The sequence below is a fragment of the Lissotriton helveticus genome, chromosome 3_1 (assembly GCF_964261635.1).
Source record: "Lissotriton helveticus chromosome 3_1, aLisHel1.1, whole genome shotgun sequence".
Taxonomy (NCBI): Eukaryota; Metazoa; Chordata; class Amphibia; order Caudata; family Salamandridae; genus Lissotriton; species Lissotriton helveticus.
In genome coordinates this window covers 939,683,714-939,703,250 of record NC_136061.1, presented here as the reverse complement: position 1 = coordinate 939,703,250, position 19,537 = coordinate 939,683,714, and the positions used below count along the sequence as shown (strand labels likewise).

At 48.5% G+C, this 19,537-nt stretch overlaps 1 protein-coding gene across 3 annotated transcripts in view; it reads right to left on the bottom strand.

Annotated features, from left to right (window-relative positions):
- Positions 1-18,987, bottom strand: part of RAB3IL1 (RAB3A interacting protein like 1) — a 308,069-nt gene extending 289,082 nt beyond the window's left edge. For all 3 annotated transcript variants that reach the window (XM_078681296.1, XM_078681297.1, XM_078681298.1), the window contains exon 1: positions 18,891-18,987. In XM_078681296.1, coding sequence (XP_078537422.1) covers positions 18,891-18,940 — 50 coding nt within the window. In that variant the 5' untranslated portion in view covers positions 18,941-18,987. The remainder of the gene's footprint in view (positions 1-18,890) is intronic.
- Between the last annotated feature and the right edge of the window lie 550 nt (positions 18,988-19,537).

Below are 19,537 nucleotides of genomic sequence, written 5' to 3'. Positions count from 1 at the left end.
GATCCACCGCTCGCGGTCGCTTCGGCTGGCGGGCACTGCCGCTCTCTCTGTACGGCCCGGGGGACGAGGAGATCTGCGGAGGGAGAGCCGTGACCGCTGCTGCGGCTCCCGCAAACGCCAGGAGGTGCCGGACGACCATCGCACCCACTGCCACCATATGCAGGGTGAGGAGTCTCTATACTCGGACTTGCCGTGCACTCTCCACTGTCAGGCGTGCTGCTAGGGGCAACGTTTCGGACAGATCGCAGTACACATTACTGGGGTTCTGGGCCTAAGCACCTACTGCTTCTGCACGCTGGCGATCACCCTGCAACACAGGCGATACTGTAGGCATCACAGTACTGGGGCGCATGCTGAGGCCCGCTGCTACAGCGCTTTGACAGGATAATTGGTTGTTACATAAGCTGGGAGGCTTTGTCTGGTACCTGTTGCGGCCATATTCCTGGATCGGTGATTCGCGCCCGCGCGCTTTCCTGCCGACCACAAGCCTACCCACACACGGAGCAATCACGGACCACGTCCTCCACTACGGAACACCAGTGCCCTGCCTCTGCACGACTCTTTCTTTGCCTCGGCGGTGCGGATAGGGGCTGGGGGCTTATACCCCATCTGTCGAAACCCCCTACCGGCGCTGGGTGAGTGGGCGCTAAGATACCTGCTTCTGAGACTACCTGCCTCTTGTCGACGACCCACCCCGTGGCCTCAACCTTACAGGGGCCGGTGCGGTGATACACGAGGTGGCGGTGAGGACACGATCAGTGGCCAAAATAGTGCGCCCTGAAAATCGCCAAACTAAAATTAGCTTTGATGGCGCCAAGAAGGGTACAAAGTCAGTGCCCGCTGAATCAGGGCCCAGTGATGCTACATCATCGGCCATTGCCTCCCCCGCCAGAGACATTGATCTGCACATCCTGTTCCAGGAGATGAGACAGGGGTTCGCCACTGTGGTGGAGAAGGTGGACGGCATGACTTCTAGACTAGATGCCCTAGTCCATAAGGTTGATCGGCACGAAGAACGAATTACGGCCACGGAGCAGCGGATCTCAGACAACGACGATATCACCTCGTCCCATCCACACAATTGGCCCGCATGGACAACTTGCTCCGACTTATAGCGGCTAAGAACGAGGACTTGGAAGCCCGTAGCCGACGCAACAACATACGCGTCACGGGCATTCCGGAGTCCACAGACACGGGCAGAATGGAAATATATATTGAAAAGCTCCTCAAAAGCTCGATAGGGGAAGAAGCATTCTCGCCACAGTTTATTGTTGAAAGGGCGCACCGATCATTGGCGCCTGTCCCCAAGCCCGGATTGCCACCTAGACTGATCATTGCTAAATTGCTGAACTATCGCGACCGTGATGTCGCGCTGCGAGCAGCCCGGACTCAACAGACTTTGCAATATAATGGTGTGGCATTCTCCATATATCCTGACTTCACCCCCTTAGTACAAGAGGAGAGACGAAAGTTCCTTCCTGTCAAAAAGAAACTACGAGAGGCTCAGCTGGAATACGCCCTCCTCTACCCAGCGAGTCTGCGAGTCACCCACCGGGGGAAACATCGTTTTTTTACAAACCCTCAGAAAGTTGAGGACTTTCTGAAATCAATCAGCAAGGCTCGGCAGAGTGGTCGTAGCGCTGAGGCAGATCTGGAGGATGACGACCCACCCTCAGCAGCGGAGGAGCACTGAACATACGATCATGGCGTGTCCTAACTATTTACTGATCTGAGCTGCAACCATCGACCCTTGCTTCGGGAGGGTGGGAGACGTAGACCCTGCACTACTGAACTGGACTACTTAAACTCACCGATGGTAATGTACCCCAAGGACCACTCACCCTGCCCCGACCTCCACCGAGGGCGGTACAGATTGGGAGGCCGTTCGGCGGGAGAAGTGGCTGTGCGCCCTCGCTGTTGTTTCCCTTTCGGGTGTTCCCCATGCACAATGTTGGGAGGTTAAAGTTGCGGGAAGGGAGGGGAGGGTGGGGGGAAGATGGTGGGGAGAGGCGGCTGCTGGCATGATTGGGATGCAGTAGTGGAAGGGGGGGCGGGTTTGCTTGAGGAGAAACAGATTAGACACGAGGAAGACAATCAAGTCACAAAAAGCTATGGTCGACTATCTAATATAAATGATACAATACCTGTTGTCTTGCCACTTCTGGGGTGGGGTGCACTGATATGTAGCTGCCTATGGCGGGCTTAGGGTCTGATACACAACTGAACTGCATATCATGGAATGTTAGAGGGCTCAACAATGCTAGAAAATGTCGTGATGTAATTGCTTATCTTAACAGACATAATGTTCACATTGCCATGCTACAGGAAACTCATCTGTCACCATTGGTTAGAGCCACTTTTGCAAGCAAGTGGGCTGGACTTCGTACATTTTCCTCCTACTCCACATACGCTAGAGGAGTAACTATCCTGCTTAAACGCACAGTGCCCTTCCGTAAATACGGAGACTTACTGGACGGTGAGGGACGCTATGCATTACTATGAGGTCGCATGGGCCACGACAAAATTACATTCATAAATTGCTATGCCCCCAATTCAGATTTGCCTTCCTTTTTTACCACACTTTGGGGCAAGGTCATGGATGTGGGATCCCGCCATGTTATCTGGGGAGGAGACTTTAATCTGGCACTAATACCTCATTTAGATCGATCAGATGGAGCACATCATTACAAACCGAGGGCCAGGGAGGCTCTGGAGGGTATCATTGCCGAGGGCGGACTCGTGGACGCATGGAGATGCCTACACTCGCTCCGAAGGGAAGGTACACACTTTACATTGCACATGGGTACATGGTCACGATTGGACTACTTTCTCATCACCAAAGAGGTCACCTCGAAGGTCCTGGGGGTTACACACTTGCCACGAACGTATTCTGATCACAGCCCTGTCCTACTACATAGACGCATCCCTGGGTGGGACAACCCTAGGCACGTTGGAGATTACAACCGGCGGCACTGCTGGATAGTTTGTTCCGAGCTGAGTTGGGGGAGGAAATCGCCGCTTTCTTTCCCAGGAACAGGGGGTCAGTGGGTTCAGTCGAATGCATCTGGGAGGCCTTTAAAGTCACTATAAGGGGGTACTGTATATCTAAAAGCTTCGGGGTCCTGCGGGACATACAAAACACTATCCACTCATTACACAGGGAACTCAGAGCATTAGAACTTCGTATGGTTGAAGACAATAATCCTGATATTCACGCAGAATTTAGAGACAAGCTGTCGAAGTACGAGGAAGAGGCTCATAGAGAGGCAAAATTTCGGGGGAAACATTGGCAGGCCAGACAATATTGCGAGGGGGACAGACCGGGGAGGGCACTTGCGGTCCTTACGCGCGCCCTACGGGACCACAACATTATCCTAGAACTTACCGATGACCAAGACCAAATCATTAGGGACTCAGATGCACTACTCGTTGCCTTTACATCTCACTACCGCGCGCTCTACACCACTGACACTACGGCTGATGCACCATATGCTGACTTCCTGGGAGATGTGGCGCTCTGCTGGCTCAGTGACGGAGATAGGGCCTTCCTGGCCGCCCCCTTTGAACTAGATGAGATTTGCGATGCCATCATGTCATTGAAGAACGGTAAGGCACCAGGCCTAGATGGCATTCCCGCTGAGTTCTACAAAGCCTATATCGACATCATGGCCCCTGTCCTTCGAGAGGTATACGAGGAGTCGCTGGCCGACGGCATCCTCCCTTGCTCCATGCGGGAAGTAGTCATTACCTCACTCTTGAAGCCGGGCAAAGATCCTGGGTCTTGCGGTTCGTACTGCCCGCTTTCCCTTCTAAATTGCGATGTTAAGATTCTAGCGAAGGTTTTGGCCACTCGGCTGTCCCTCCTTATGACCAGGATTGTTCTACCTGATCAGGCTGGATTTGTTCCGGGTCGCTCTACCTCTCATAACCTACGCACCCTGTTCTCCCTGCTTCGCACAGTCCACCCCAACTTACCAGTAGCCGCCGTCTTCCTAGATGCCACCAAGGCATTCGACTCTGTCGAATGGCCCTATCTGTTCTCCGTCCTGGCGAACATGGGGTTTCCTAGCCTCTTTATTTCCTGGGTCCAGCTACTCTATACACAACCCACCGCGAAGGTCCTCATCAACGGTCGCCTATCACATTCCATCGCCATTACCAGGGGTAGGCGTCAGGGGTGCCCCCTATCCCCCCTCCTCTTTGCCATTGCGGTCGAACCTCTGGCCTGCAGACTACGTCAGCTGCATCGAGCGGGTGCGGTACAGTGCCTCCAGCGCCAAATCGATGTGTCTCTATACGCCGATGACATTACCCTCTATGTCAAATACCCGGACCTCCACCTCAATCCTTTATTACGAGAATTTGTAGTATTCGGCAGGATGTCGGGGATACACATAAATTGGTCCAAGTCACAATTCTTCCCTCTAACCGATGCAGTGACTGACTTCCCCCTTGACTATCCGTTCGAGTGGTGTCGGACAGATCTCCGTTACCTCGGTATAAAAATCTCACGCGACAAAGATGAAACGCTCCGCGCCAATTATGGAGTAGCAATCACAAAACTCACAGCCACAGTTGACCGCTGGATCACACTACCGCTCTCCATGGCGGGCCGAGCGTCCCTTATCAAAATGGTGGTTTTGCCCCAGTTTCTATATCTCTTCCACAACATCCCATACTATCCGGGTGCGTTCTTCTTTAAAACCTTGAAATCAGAACTGTCGGTTATTCTGGGGGGGTAAGAACCCACGGTTGAGGTGGTCCACCCTGACCATGCCTTGCGAGGTCGGAGGCTTCGATGTACCTGACTTCGAGGCCTATTACCTATGCGCACAAGCGCATTATGCATATCACTGGCTAGTCCCGACGCCCTTCATGCCTCAGCTAGCGGTAGAAGATTGGATCGTACATCCCAATCCACTTAATGGCCTGCTTCTCTGCCCAGAGTCACTAATACAGACACCAAACACCTCAGTCTCCTGCACTTTGGATGCATGGCGCCGCATAGCTAAGAGGATGTCCTGCTGCCTGCCGTACTCCCCCAGAATGCCGTTGACGTTTCATCCTAACCTTGCCCCATTACAAGAGCGAGGGTTTCGGTTGCTTTGCGAACGACTGCGAATCACCTCGTGGGGCGACCTATTCGTGAACGGTAAATTCAAAACTGCAGAAGTGTTTTTCGCCTCCCACGGTCGCACCCCGCTGGATGTCTTTTACTACCTGCGCCTCCGTCAGGGCATGAAGGACATCCTACCTATGTTCCCTGAGGAACCTGAGATCTTTCTCCCCCTCCACTTTCTGGTATGCTCGCAGGAAGGGGCACACCTGGTTGCTGGTCTTTATCGCCAGCTCAGATCTGTCGCCACGCTACACGAGGCGGGGGCTCGAGCGCGCTGGAGGGCTGATCTAGCCACGGAACTCACTGATGACCACTGGCAATACTGCTGTGCCTTGACGGCTCGAATTTCGGCCAGTAGCAGATTTAAGATAATACACTACAAATTCTTGCACCAACTGTATTATACCCCGGTAAAAAAACACAGATTCCACCTAGTCGATGATGACAGATGTGAGCGCTGTCATGCCGAGCACGCGGGCTTCCTGCACCTGGCTTGGGAATGCCCTCCTGTCCGTCTATACTGGCAGCAAGTGACAGACGCTCTTACAGCAATGACTACGGAAACCATTGCTGCGGAGCCGCTCCTCGCGCTACTCGGACACACGCCCCACATCTCGAAAACCTGCAGGAAATTCGTAGACATGGCATTGCTCTTGGCGAAGCGTCGAGTGGCATGTCGCTGGGGCAGAGGCAGAGCCCCTAAATTCAAAGAGTGGCTGGCAGATATAATTTACTGTCAGGAACAACACCTCACCTTTACTGAACTGCTAGCGATCCCTAGCCGACCCAAGGATATCTGGAGCCCGTTAGTGCTATTTGCTTGCCCAGGCAGGTGAAAACGATATCCCTGAGGGAGGGTCTGTTAGTGATTAAGTAAATTATAAGCACCTGGGGCTACGGACTGCTACCTGCAGATGCATACACCACTCCCAGCCTATCACTTTGACATACTACCCCGCATGTTGCCCTACCGATCGCACACCTGCATAGCACTTTCCTGCAAATTATCCACTGACACTACATACGCAGATGTTGTCACCGGACCCTTGCCGGACATGTACTCCCTGCTGCCCTGGTAATTCCATACACCTTTATTACCGGACCCGGCACTGCCCTATGGCCCTACACTTCACCCTTATCCTCCAGGTGAACAGGTACCACCGTGACTGCCATATGTCAAAGCATTGCCTTGGAAGACTCTTGATGTATACTGCTATATTTTTGACCTAGGACTCTACTCCCGAGTGTGTCTGTGAGACCTCACAGTTTTGTTTAAAGTTGGGAACTGTTTATAAGGAATACACACAAAACAAAAAACAAAAAAACCCTGTTCTGCTGCGGTAAATTCTAAGGCTCATGCCTTCTGTACTAGCTGTTGGACACTCATTGTATAGTGCTAATTGACGCTGCCGGGCCCCCGGGATGCCGGTTCTACAGCTGTGTTATACCTATTACAACTTCGTCACTAAGTTGCACACCATGCTGCCGGCCTCCGGGTTGTATGCGTAGGAAGCTGTGTACTGTCTATAATATTCAATAAAAGCAGTTTGAACACCAAAAAAAAAAAAAAAAAAAAAAAAGAATGGTGATGGATTAAACCCAGATCAGTTGACTGGGGGTGAGTGTTTGATTTGCTCAAACGCTCCGTCCATCATCCCCTTTTGTATCGCTTTGTTCGCCCTAAGTGTGGCAGGGTATGCTCAGACGTGAGTCCCTTGCTCACTTGGCCACTGGATTCAAGATAGCCTGGCTGATGAGGATTATGAATCCGAAACCGGTCCCAGGATGCTTGTTTCCGGTCCAGGGAAGACATGGCTTGGCAGTTCGGGCTGGACTGTTCCCATGAGGCACAGGGTCAGACTGATTTGCATATGGCCATGTCTGAACTGGGGTGGCTGAGTGGGCTAAAGAATGGTTATGGATTAAACCCAGATCAGTTGACTGGGGGTGAGTGTTTGATTTGCTCAAACGCTCCGTCCATTATCCCCTTTTGTATCGCTTTAAATTATGAATGGGTTCAAGGCATATTTACATCTTTATTCTATTGTCATACACATTCATATCACTTTTCATTTCAATGAAAATTCTTAGATTTTTCCTGACGTACCAGCAGCTTGGGCCTTCCAAACGTTAGGAAAGCACTCTATAAATGACAATATATGAAGCCCTTTTAGCTCAATAGGCGTTGCACAAGCAAGACTGTCGCAGACTCTCCACTGAAGATACGCTGGTATCCAACTATAACAATTAAAATGTTAAACGTCAAAAGGTCAAGCTCCAAGCATTTTCTCCACCTCTCAGAATGACAATAAAGTATTTTTGGAGTCACAATCCCGTGTCTTTAGCTTTGCAGCCAAAGAAGGAGGGAGCATGGTAAAAACACACATCAAGTCCATCACAATAAGTGAGGTAGGATTTACTAATGAACCAGTCACTGCATTGCAATCCTCTTTAGCAAGAAATTAGAAAATGGACATTGGCCCGGAGGTGGATGGGCACCGCCTGCCAAAAACAGAATCATCTCTGACAATAGCAGCGGCGGTTGCGCCTCTCTGTTTAAGATTCCGTTGATGCTGGAGATCCTGTGGGTGGAGCCTCCTCAGGTCCAGCCACTTGGACCTGCAACTCCACCAGATATGTGTAAAGAGTAGCCACTTCATCTACACAGTCTCAGGTCTACCACCCTAAGTTCTCTGGTGATAAGTGTATGCAACTGTACTTCATTTGTAAAATAAATAAAAAATATATGAACTTGGGCTCAAATTTTTTATTATGCTGCCCCCAGCCATTATCACCACTGCCGTCATCCACATCTAGGTTAGCATCATCTGCTGCCTGCATGGACGTCACCCAAAGCCTTTGGTGCTCTTACTATCCTTACGGTAAGTTCTTTGGTTGGGGCGCCAAAGGTGCATGTGGAGGGATGCTTTAAGTTTTTTGGCTTAGAATCTTGAATGTTGTCCTGTTTGTTCCTACAACAGAGTAACCCTTTTACATATCTGACAAAAATTAACCAAAAGGGTCAAGCAATATAGACATTTTAAGGCATGGGAAAAGTGGGCTCTGGCCCAGGGCCCCAGCCTTTCAGGGGGGCCGCTGATAAGAGCCATCTCTGTTCTGGAGAGACTCTTGTGCTGATGACCTTGTACAATTCTTAAACAGATTATTTTAAATAGCTTAAACAAATGCAGAGGCACGTCCAAAATCAGTCCAAATCTGTAAAGTAGGCATTAACCATCATAGTAAGAAAGAGGAAGTCCACAAATTGATCTTTTGTCCCTTCTATATGTCCTTTATTTCTTGTCAAAATTCATTACATAAGCAACAGGCAGGCAACACATGTTTCGTCCGAAAGGATTTTCTCAAGGCTATCAGAAATTTTAGAGCGAGTCGTAGCTCCAAAGTAAGTGTGTTCCAAAAAGATCATAACCGCATTAGTGGTTTGAAACCTGTAGCTATAGCAACCGGTACGTGGCCGCTCCTGCTACCGCAGTTCCACAAGGCAAGCCTTGATAAGCCTGCAAACTTCAGTTCCGATGACTCGGCTCGCGTCCTACTCCGATGAGCCCAATAGCGTTATCCTTTAATGTACTGTTAATGTGGGTGATGCATGAAAGTCTATTACAGACATTTTGCAGGCAAATGTAGTGTTTATGCAACATCCATACAACAGTTTCTTTTAGACAAAAACAGGACCTCACATACGAGAAATGGGAGGGTATCACAGAAATTATTTCCAGTAATAATAGTGGGATGTTTCTATGTTACAATATTTAAAACACACATCACTGTCGCTGAATAGGAATATGCTACTTACCAGTATAAATCTGTTCTTGGCATGTAGGGCTGCTGACGTTCATATCTTGTGCATAGATCGCCGCCTAGTGTTGGGTCCAGATGATTGCACTTTGTTGTCCTGGAAGAGTCTTCGAAGTATCACGAGATAGGTGACTCCTCCCCTGGACTACAGTGCGCATGGGCATCTTCTCCATCCTCAGATTGTTTTTCGCCATTGTGGCAAAGATGGAGTATAGTAAGTAAGAGATGGCCATGCAAAAGAGAATCCTGCAGCTGCAACAAGCACCAGGGAGGAGGGTGGGCGATATGAATGTCAGCAGCCCTACATGCCAAGAACAGATGCATACTGGTAATATTCCGTTCGAGGCATGTGGGCTGCTGAATTCATATCTTGTGCATAGACTGTATAGCAGTATCTCCTCTTGCGGTGGTCACCTGTACCAGCTGCAGCAGTCTGAAAAAGAGTTTTAAGGAAAGCCTGGCCTACCGCAGCTTGCTGCTTTGATTGCACGTCTACACAATAGTGTTTAGTGAAAGTGTGTATGGTAGACCATGTAGCTGCCCTACATATGTCTTCAAGGGGAATATTCCCTAGGAAAGCCATGGATGCCCCCATTTTACGCGTAGAGTGTGCTTTTTGGGGGAACTGTTAGAGTGCGTTTATCTTTTTGATAGCATATTTGGATGCATTTAACTATCCACCTGGCTATTCCTGATTTTGAGATGGGATTACCTTTATGTTGTGGGGAAAAAGCAACAAACAGTTGCTTTGTTTTCCTAAATGATTTCGTCCTGTCCACATAATATAGCAGAGCTCTCCTTACATCTAGTATGTGTAGGGCTCTTTCAGCCACTGACTGTGGGTTTTGAAAGAAAACTGGCAATTCTATGGATTGATTGATATGGAAAGTGGATATGACTTTTGGCATGAACTTAGGGTTAATCCGAAGTACTACCTTATTTGCGTGTATTTGCATGAAAGGTTCTTGAATGGTTAGTGCCTGTAGCTCACTTACTCGCCTGAGGAAGGTAATGGCGATCAAAAATGCCACCTTCCATGTTAGAAATTGTACTTCACATGAATGAAGTGGTTCGAAAGGAGGTCCCATAAGTCTGGTAAGTACTATATTTAAGTTCCAGACTGGTGAAGATGGGTGCTTTGGAGGGATTATCCTTTTAAGACCTTCCATAAAAGCTTTGATTGGGGGTACTCTAAACAAGGACAGGTGTTGTCTGTTCTGGAGATATGCTGCTATAGCAGCAAGATGTAGCCTTATAGAAGAGTATGCTAGATTGCATCTTTGAAGGTGCAAGAGGTAACAGATAATGTTTTGGATGGAAGCATCTAATGGATTGATTTGGTTATTGTTGCAGTAAATTACAAATCTTTTCCATTTAGCTGCATAGCATGCTCTAGTAGTTGGCCGTCTTGCCTCCTTGATAATGTTCATGCAATCACAAGGTAAGTTAAGGTATCCGAACTCTAAGACTTCAGGAGCCACATCACTAGGTTCATCTGAATGGGATCTGGGTGCCTGATTTCTCCATGGTTCTGAGTTAAAAGATGGGGCGATAGGTGCAGTCTTTGGTGGGGAACTACTGAAAGTTCCAGGAACGTTGTGTACCATGGCTGTCTTGCCCATGTGGGAGCAACCAGGATCATTGTGAGTGACTGTTGACGTAGTTTTACGTGCCACCAGCGGAATCAGTGGAGCTGGTGGAAAAGCATACGCAAATCTGCCTGACCAGTTCATCCATATCGCATTGCCCTGTGACAACGGATGTGGGAACCTGGCGGCAAAGTACTGGCATTTTTAGTTTTCGTTTGTGGCAAACAGATCTATCTCTGGATGCCCCCATTTTTGGAAGAATGGTTGGAGAACTTGAGGGTGAATCTCCCATTCGTGTAGCTGTTGACTGTGTCTGCTTAACAGATCCGCTACTTGATTGTCTTTTCCTGGCAGGTGTTCTGCTAGGAGAAAGATGTTTCTTGGAATTGCCCACGTCCATATGTTTTGTGCTAAGTGGGACAGTTGTGGAGAGTGTGTCCCTCCTTGTTTCTGAATATAGTACATGGCTGTCATGTTGTCCGTCCGGATCAACACAGCCTTGTTGCACAGGTATTTCTGGAATGCTTTTAGTGCCAGAAATATTGCTAGCAACTCTAGTTGGTTGATATGCAGTCTCCTTTGTTTGATTGTCCATAGCCCTTGGACTGTGTATTGAAGTAAATGGGCTCCCCAACCTGTCAGTGATGCGTCCGCTGTTAGTAATATTTGTGGAAACGGCTCTTGGAATAGTCGCCCCTTGGAAAGGTTTTGTGGGTTCCACCACTGCAGAGAGTTGTAAGCGCGACTGTCTACCAACACTAGGTCTTTTAGTTGTCCATGAGCTTTGTTCCACTGCCGTGCTAGGCATTCCTGTAGTGGACGCATTTGAAGTCGGGCATGGGGAACAATGAATATACAGGAGGCCATCATGTCTATGAGCTGCATGAATACTCGAGCTGGCAAAGTGTGTTGTGGCTGAAATTTTTGGATGAGAGTTTGCATGTTGGCTATCCTTGCTTGATTTGGATATGCTTTTGCTACAGAGGTATTTATTGTAGCCCCCAGATATTGTTGTATGTGGGAGGGCTGTAGATGTGATTTTGGGTAGTTCATGGAAAAACCCAGGCTGTGTAGCAGCTGGAGTGTCTGAGACGTATGGCTTGCACACTGCACGCACGAGTTTGCCTTTATGAGCCAATCGTCCAGGTATGGAAACACGTGGATGTGTTGCCTTCTGAGGTGTGCAGCTACTACCGCTAAACATTTTGTGAACACTCTTGGGGCTGTGGTTACCCCGAAGGCGAGAACCTTGAACTGATAATGTTGACCTTCTATTGTGAACCTGAGGTATTTCATGTGAGCTGAATGTATAGGTATGTGAAAATATGCGTCCTTGAGGTCTAATGTTGCTAGGAAGTCGCCTTGCTGGAGTAACAGGAGTACTTGTTGTAGAGTGATCATATGGAAGTGCTCCGAGAGTATGTATTGGTTTAGAGGCCTGAGGTCCAATATTGGTCTGAGGGACCCGACCTTTTTGGGAATAAGGAAGTATAGTGAGTATACTCCTGTTCCTTGGTGTTGAAAAGGGACTGGTTCTATGGAGGGAGTGTGATGAAGTCACTGTTTGGCGGCAGTGGAGGCTCTGGTGTTATTGCCGCCACATCCTCTGCCTTTGTTATTATTGCTCCTGTAACCTCCCCTGTTGGAGTCTTTATTAAAGGAGCTTTGGGTGTTGCTTTTGGATGCAGAGGAAGTCTGTGAAGTGTTGCCTAGTGCGGTGCCTCTGTAGGAGGACCGACGAAAGGAACATCTATGTTGTTGAAACTGCAGTGCGCCCATAGATTTTGCAGTTTCAGCATCTTTCTTCATTTTGCCCAAAATGGTATCTACTGCAGGACCAAACAGGAAGTCTTGATTAACTGGTTGGTTGAGGATGATGGATTGCACCTCGTTCTTAAAACCAGAGATGCGTAGTCACGCGTGTCTGCGTAGTAACACGCTAGTGTTAACTGGCTGCTGTGTTGGCTGCGTCAAGTGCAGCCAACACACTAATGCTAATGCTTCCATTATAACTAATGGAAGCATTAGTTATAAATTTGCCTTCCTGTATGAGGTCGCTAGCCTGAGCTTTGAAAGGATCTGGCAGGTGTTGCAGTAAACCTTCAAGCTGGTCGTAGTGCGCTCTATCATAGCGAGCTAGGAGAGCCTGTGTGTTTGCGATCCTCCATGAATTAGCAGCCTGTAAGGCCACTCTTTTGCCTAAGGCTTCCAATATTTTAGACTCTCTGTCCGGAGGTGGAGCGTCTCCTGTTGTTTGCGAGTTGGCCCTTTTGCGAGCGTTTGCTACTACCAGTGAGTCTAGAGGCAACTGGGATTTAATGTAAGTAGGGTCTGTAGGGGCCGCCTTATATTTCTTCTCAATCCTGGGATTGAGCACCCGTGCCCTGGCTAGATCTTTGAATATGTCTGGCGCGTGTTTTAGTACCCCTTTCAGCATAGGAAGTGTCCTGACATTATTCTCGGAGGTTGGAAAAGTGTCAAATAGAAAATCTTCTTCTATTGGGTCAGTGTGCATGTCGATCTTGTGGTATTTTGCTGCCCTATCTAGCAGTTGGTTAAAAACAATGGTGTCGTCGGTAGGCGGCGGCTTTGTAGGGTATGGGGAGGTGTCAGGGATGGGTTCTGTGTCATATGGCTCATTCTGATCATCCCATGTGTCATGCTGAGCCTGTGGATCCTCTAGGTCATTAAAATCCTTCTGAGGATCTTCCCCCATGTTATCCTCATCATTGTAGTCTGAGTGTGTAGGAGAGTAGGGCACAAAAGGCATATTAGGATAGAAAGGAGGAGGAGTAAAAGGCCTAGAGGGAGTTGTCCCGAAGTCCTTTTTCTTCGGTGGTACAGGGCAAGTAGTGTCCTTGTCCAATGGTCTCTTTTTCCGGTAATAGATGGTAACTTTGCCGGTTTCTGGGTTTATATACAGTTTTGATTGTTCCTCCGATTCTGGATCAGGATGGAAGAGTTCCTCCTCCACTGTCCATGGCTTAGGCGCCGATGTTTTTGGCTTACTGACTTGCTTGTGACCTTTTGGCTCGAGGGCCTTTGGTTCTGGAGTCTTTTTCGGTTCGACTGTAGGTTTGGGGTCAGTAACCTTTTTTGGTTCGACGTCTTTTATTGGTTTGAGAGTCTTTTTTGGTTCGGCGACTTTGTTTGGGTCGACGACCTGTTTCGGATCGATCCTCTTTTTGTGCTCGACGCCTTTTTTAGGGTCAGTGTTTTTGGTCGAGTTGATGACCTTTTTTAGTACGACTGGCTTTGGCTTATTTGCACTGTTTTCGGATCGACGACCTGTTTAGGTTCGAGGCTTTTCTTTGGATCGATAGCTTTTGACTCGATAACCTTTTTGGGTTGGACCACCCCCTTTGGTTCGACCACCTTCTTCGGCTCGATGCCTTTGGCTGGTCGACCTTCTTTTGTTCGACAACCTTTGGCTCGACGGCCTTCTTCGGTTCGACGACTTGTGGCTCGATGGCCTTGTTTGGCTCGACAACCTTCGGTTTGACAACCCTCTTGGGTTCGACGACCTTCTTGGGGGGAATGTTACTTGGTCCTGGGCTCTCGGAAGGCTTTGTTTTGGTCTTCGGAGCCGAGCCGGAAGGCGGGGCTTCTGAAGGGGTTTTTCGATCTCGGCTAAGGCCTTTAGGCGATGCTTCGACCGAAGCCTTCGGTTTCGGGATGAGCGGTGTTGGGGGCTGTGTACTCACTGTTTGCCCCGGCGGGATCTGGTCATCGGAGTCTGACTGGTCCTCAACGGTGACGATTTCTAGATCCAAGTCCGCCACTTCTGGGAGGTCGTGTTCATCGTCGAAGATGTTGTCTGGTTCCGGTGCCGGTAGCTGCATTTCTTGCCTAGCGGCCCGTCGAATCCGGATGGTCTTCTTCGAACAGAATTGGGCACATGCTGGGCAATTTTCTTCGTTGTGCTCTGGTGATAAGCACTTGTTGCATACTGTATGCTTGTCAGTATGTGGGAATTTGGAGTGGCATTGTGGGCACCCTTTGAACGGGCTCCTTTCCATCGACAGCAGGCCCACGTGGCGTCGAAAGGCCCAACGGCCCGCGTCGACGACCGGATCAAGATGGAAAAGTTGGTCGAGTCAAGAAGTACCGAACGAGAACAATACCGTCGAAGTCGAAGGCCTTTTGGCCTTTAAAGTAGTTTAGTTTCGGTTTCCGAAGTTGGAGTAAAGGAATAGCATCCGAACCCAATGGCGGAAAAAAACAATCTGAGGATGGAGAAGATGCCCATGCGCACTGTAGTCCAGGGGAGGAGTCACCTATCTCGTGATACTTCGAAGACTCTTCCAGGACAACAAAGTGCAATCATCCGGACCCAACACTAGGTGGCGATCTATGCACAAGATATGAATTCAGCAGCCCACATGCCTCGAACAAATATATATATATAAATAAATTTAGAATTTGAACTAGTGTGCTTGTTCACTGTCAGTGACCGGGCCAAAGAGGACAGGAAAGAGCTGAAACTGGATCATACATTTAAACCTGTTACGAATAGGAGCCCCCAGAATGCGTTTGGCCCAGGGACCCTAAAATCCTTAAGATGTCCCTGGTCAAGCATGCTCTGATCATGTACATTGTACAAAATCTAGCCTACTATACCAGGTCAGGTGATCTTTCAAAGTGGTGGGGTGAAATAAGTGACTAGAACTAGAGAGAGAAAGCAAAGCACACAAGTCGCCGTTCACAATGATGGCTTAAAAAGAACAGAAGGGTTTTATACCCTAGAAAAATATTGAACAATTAAATCAAGTGGTGCATTTTACAGCTCAGTTATTCACTTACATTTTTTAACAAGCCAAAGGCTCTGAACTGTCTCTCATTACATGTTACAGTAGTTTCATGTTCCGGTTTTTGGGGCTTGCAAGGGCTAGGGGATGGCAGGTGAAGAGATCCTTTGTTCTTTAATGTTTAAATTCTCTTAAGGTGGGCCACTAAGTCAAGTAAAAGACAACACGTTTATATATCTTATGTGACAAAATGAACCAAAATGGTGTAAAAACACATTCTGAAGGTCTGACCTGAGGTCCGGACTGGCCGTAGCGGGCACCGGTCATTTTCCCTGTGAGCCCGAAGGGTGGGGGCCGGTTTTCGAGTGGTTTTGTTACTGGGGCCAGTTTTGCACCATTGCTGCAAATCGGCCCCCCTGTAACAAAAGCGTCAGCACTGCTAAAGAGAGATGCAGTGCTTCTCACTAGCACACTTACCCACAAACACCCTCCACCTCTGGGGACGGTCCAGCTGTATTGCCAGGGCTGGTTTGGGTTCCCAGTCCAGCCTAGTCCGGCCCTGTCTGCCATAAACATAATCAGATAATAAGCTCAAAGATTACACTAGTCATAATTTTGGACAAAACATAGTGCATGATTCAAACACTGCATCATAAGCCAGTGTTAGGATCAGTCCATGTTTTGTTGCATGGTTCATACACCAGATTGTAGCCCAGTAGTAGAAGTTCACAAACTATGTATCATATTACAGTATCCTAATCCAATTAACACTACCCTGGGTCAGAGTTGTGCACTAGATAACTTCAAGATGCAGAGAAGGGCTCATGTGCCAAACACCATTGTGTTAGCTAGTAAGGGGAACAAGGCATAAGCTATACACCTCTTCAACGCTTATGGCCTTGTTACGATGTGGTGAGTAAACTTTCAGCCAGACTCCTTGTCGGATTCAGTTCGGACCGACTCGCGATCGGCGGTTCTACACGACAGATTACGATGCTTCTGAACACCGTTCGGAAGGACTCCCATTGACTTCAATTGGAGCCTGCGTTCAGACCGACAACACAGGCTCCCGATGGTCAAAATGGGTGTCTGTGGCGGGCACCCCATGGGGCCTGCCACACAGTGCATGGATTTACAAGGGGGGTCCCTTGGGTACCCCCACAGACCACATCCGGAGGCCTCAGGATGAAGGGGGCCCCAATGTCAGTTTCCCACAACATTTTCCTGTCATACAGACTGAGTCGGAACTCCTGTCAGAATTCAACTTCATAATCGGTTGGTTGAAAATGCTGTCCATAGAGCGGTATGAATCGGCTCCGCCCTGGTTTCAGTTTTTAGTCTTCAGTGCCATCACCAATTAGACTCACCCTTGCAGGGGTACTCTTATTGCATGACCCTGGCTCGCATTGCGCTCCATGGAGCCACTACATCCCTTCTTCCCCAGACTACCACTTCCAGCAGCTGGTTTCCTTACTGCGGATCCGTGCAGTAACTACTGGAACCTCTCTGGACCTTCTTCCAGAGACATCCCGACGTGTCTACCTCTGACTCTTACTGAGCAGTGAGTATTCTGCCCTTCAAGTTCTTAGTTCCCACCGTCATCCCCTACCGGCGTACTTATCCTGTTTTCTCTCACTTTAGACACATGCGTCCTTTACTTGATTCATACAGGGACTCCGCATGCCTACGATTGGGATTCCTGAAGCGACTCTTCTTGGCAGCATCTGCGCCTCCGCGCTTCCTGATCACAGGCAGGGGCAACTTACTTGCTCACCTGTCTTTTCCTTGAGCCTAGACACGTGGTCATCTTCCTGCGCTCTCTCCTGTGTTTGCTGCACTCTAACCTGTCTTCAACTTCCCCCTTGGGCTCATCCATAAACTCCCCCCCATTTTTCTCTATTTTTCCCCACCTACTTCTCACTTGACTCGGTCCACCATTGAGTGTTTTCATTCCTACCCACAGACCTGTTATAAAAATAAGAGTAACCTGGTCCTGATGGCCTAAATACTCCAACAGGCCAAAACGCTGTCGACTATTACAGCGAAAATCTCAGCGCTAATTCCTCAAAGATACCCATCCTGACTCCAATTGTATATATTACCATTCATTGTTTGGGTATCTCTACTATGTATATGTCACCACCAGCTGTATTTTAGTTGCGCCCCTTAATTTCACTGTACATACTTCCTCATGTGTCACTTGCGTCATCACCATTTCATGAGCATTTGTGCCAAGTATCCCACAGGTTACATGCCATTTAATGTAACACAGTGCTGTTCTTACACATGTCAAAATATATGAAGTTATTTATAACAAATATATATGATTACCAAATATCAATTTTATGTTGTCAAATTGCATTTTTTGTCTCCCTTGTTTCTCCTTCTGCTTCCAGCAATTAATTGTGCTTCGTTAAATTGACCACTAAATATTTCTGTGCTCTTTGACACTAGAGGCCAGATGTATCAAAGGGTTTTATCCATCTGTGCCTATGTGAAAAGGTGTTCATACATATGGCACTAAGTCCGGTTCTCTAAGTTTTGCTAATTTATGTTCTCTAAGACTGAATGAACTCTGTTAGAATACCACCGTAGCACCGTTAGAAAGAGTTCTGTTGTTATGTGCTGGTGATCTGAGATTTTTTAGTCTCACCTCTGTTACATTGCCATGTGATGGTCCTATGTCATTACCATTTGCACAGCGCATTCTGACATTAGTATGACTGTCACATTGTTATACTGTCCTGATTTTTTTCTACTTTAAACTTTTAACCTGAAATTTAACATCAGGAGCTCTGACATCAGCTGAGTTTTGGTGCACTGCGCTCAAGTTAATCTGCCTTAAACTCTGTTACCCTGAGTTCTGTTACCCTGAGTACTGCTATACTAAGCTTTGTTGCCCCTGGAGCTGTTCTCCCTGCATTTATTGCCATGAGTTCTACTCTAATAATTTTTGTTTCACCGGGCTCAGTTACCAAGTGTAAGTATGTATGAATGTATGTGTGTATCTAGTATTTCTGTAGAGTGAACCTAGCCAAAAGGCAGCGGGGCGTTGTACAGGGTCAAAGGCATGAAAACAAGTCAAAGAAAGGAGAGGTAGCTGGTCTGTAGATTGTTAATGCACTGTAATGTAAGGGTGTGAGTAGTGTTACTCCTCTGTTACTCAGAGTACTGCTGCGCCGAGTTCTGCTACACTAATCTGTGTTCCCCGGGATCTGTTACCTTGAGTTCTGCTACATTATTCTCTGCTGCCGGAGGATGCAATGCCCTGAGCTCTGCTGCCCTGGGTTCCCTCTCTGGGCTCTCTTTGCCTGTCTCAGGGATCAACGTAAAGAGATGATGGAAACAATCAAAAGGTCAACGACAGGAGCTGGCTGCGGAGTTTAAAAACTGACACCGCCTCCATTCCCCCTACTCTAAACCTCCTTAGCGCTAACAAATATTTATTCCTTCAGGCCTGGCAAGTCGCTTGATAATCTTGTTTGTCTCATTAGTTCTGTCTAATGATTCACCGGGCCCAGGTGTCAGTAGAGGCCGGGCAAGCGCGAAGCAGCGCCTTGAGGCACCTGCAGCTCACACCGAGCCCCAGCCGGAGCCCGGTCTCAGCCCCCTTACCTGTCTTCTTCCCCTCGCTCCTCCTGCTGCCCCCGGACACCTTGGCCCATTGGCACCGCCCGAGCTCCTCGCGCAGCCTCTGGGTCCGGCCGGTGACGGTTCCCGCCGGATGGAATGTTTTCCTTCAGGCGCCCTCAAGGTTCCAAGCGTCCCTTGCCTGCCTTGCAGTACTGGGGCGGCCAGGTTTCCCAAGTGTCGCAGGCTTTCCTCAGGGCTTCCGGTGACCAGAGTCCAACAGTTAACAGTCTGACCTGGGGGTCGCAGGGAGGCTGTCTTCCCCAAAGCTGCCTCGTGAGAATCTAGTCAGCCTCACACGGTTGTATTCTGGAGTTTCATGTTTGTCCTCGGGATCCCGAGGTCCCGTGGCTTGCTGTCCGGATTCCCATGGTTTCCACCTACGTTTGAAACCCCCAGTCTCCTATTCTGTTTTTAGGTTCCATGTGTCCTCAGCATGCCGCCCGGATTCTGAGGCCCTGCCTGCTCAAGCTGTTCTCAGGATATTTTATTCCTTATAAAACAAAATCACACTATAACCCTTCCCAGAAACTGCATTAAATATTTGGGGCCAGATGTAGGTAGTGAATTAGTGATCGCAAATGCCGCAATTCGCAGAATTTCCACGTTTGCGATCGCTAAAACCCCATGCG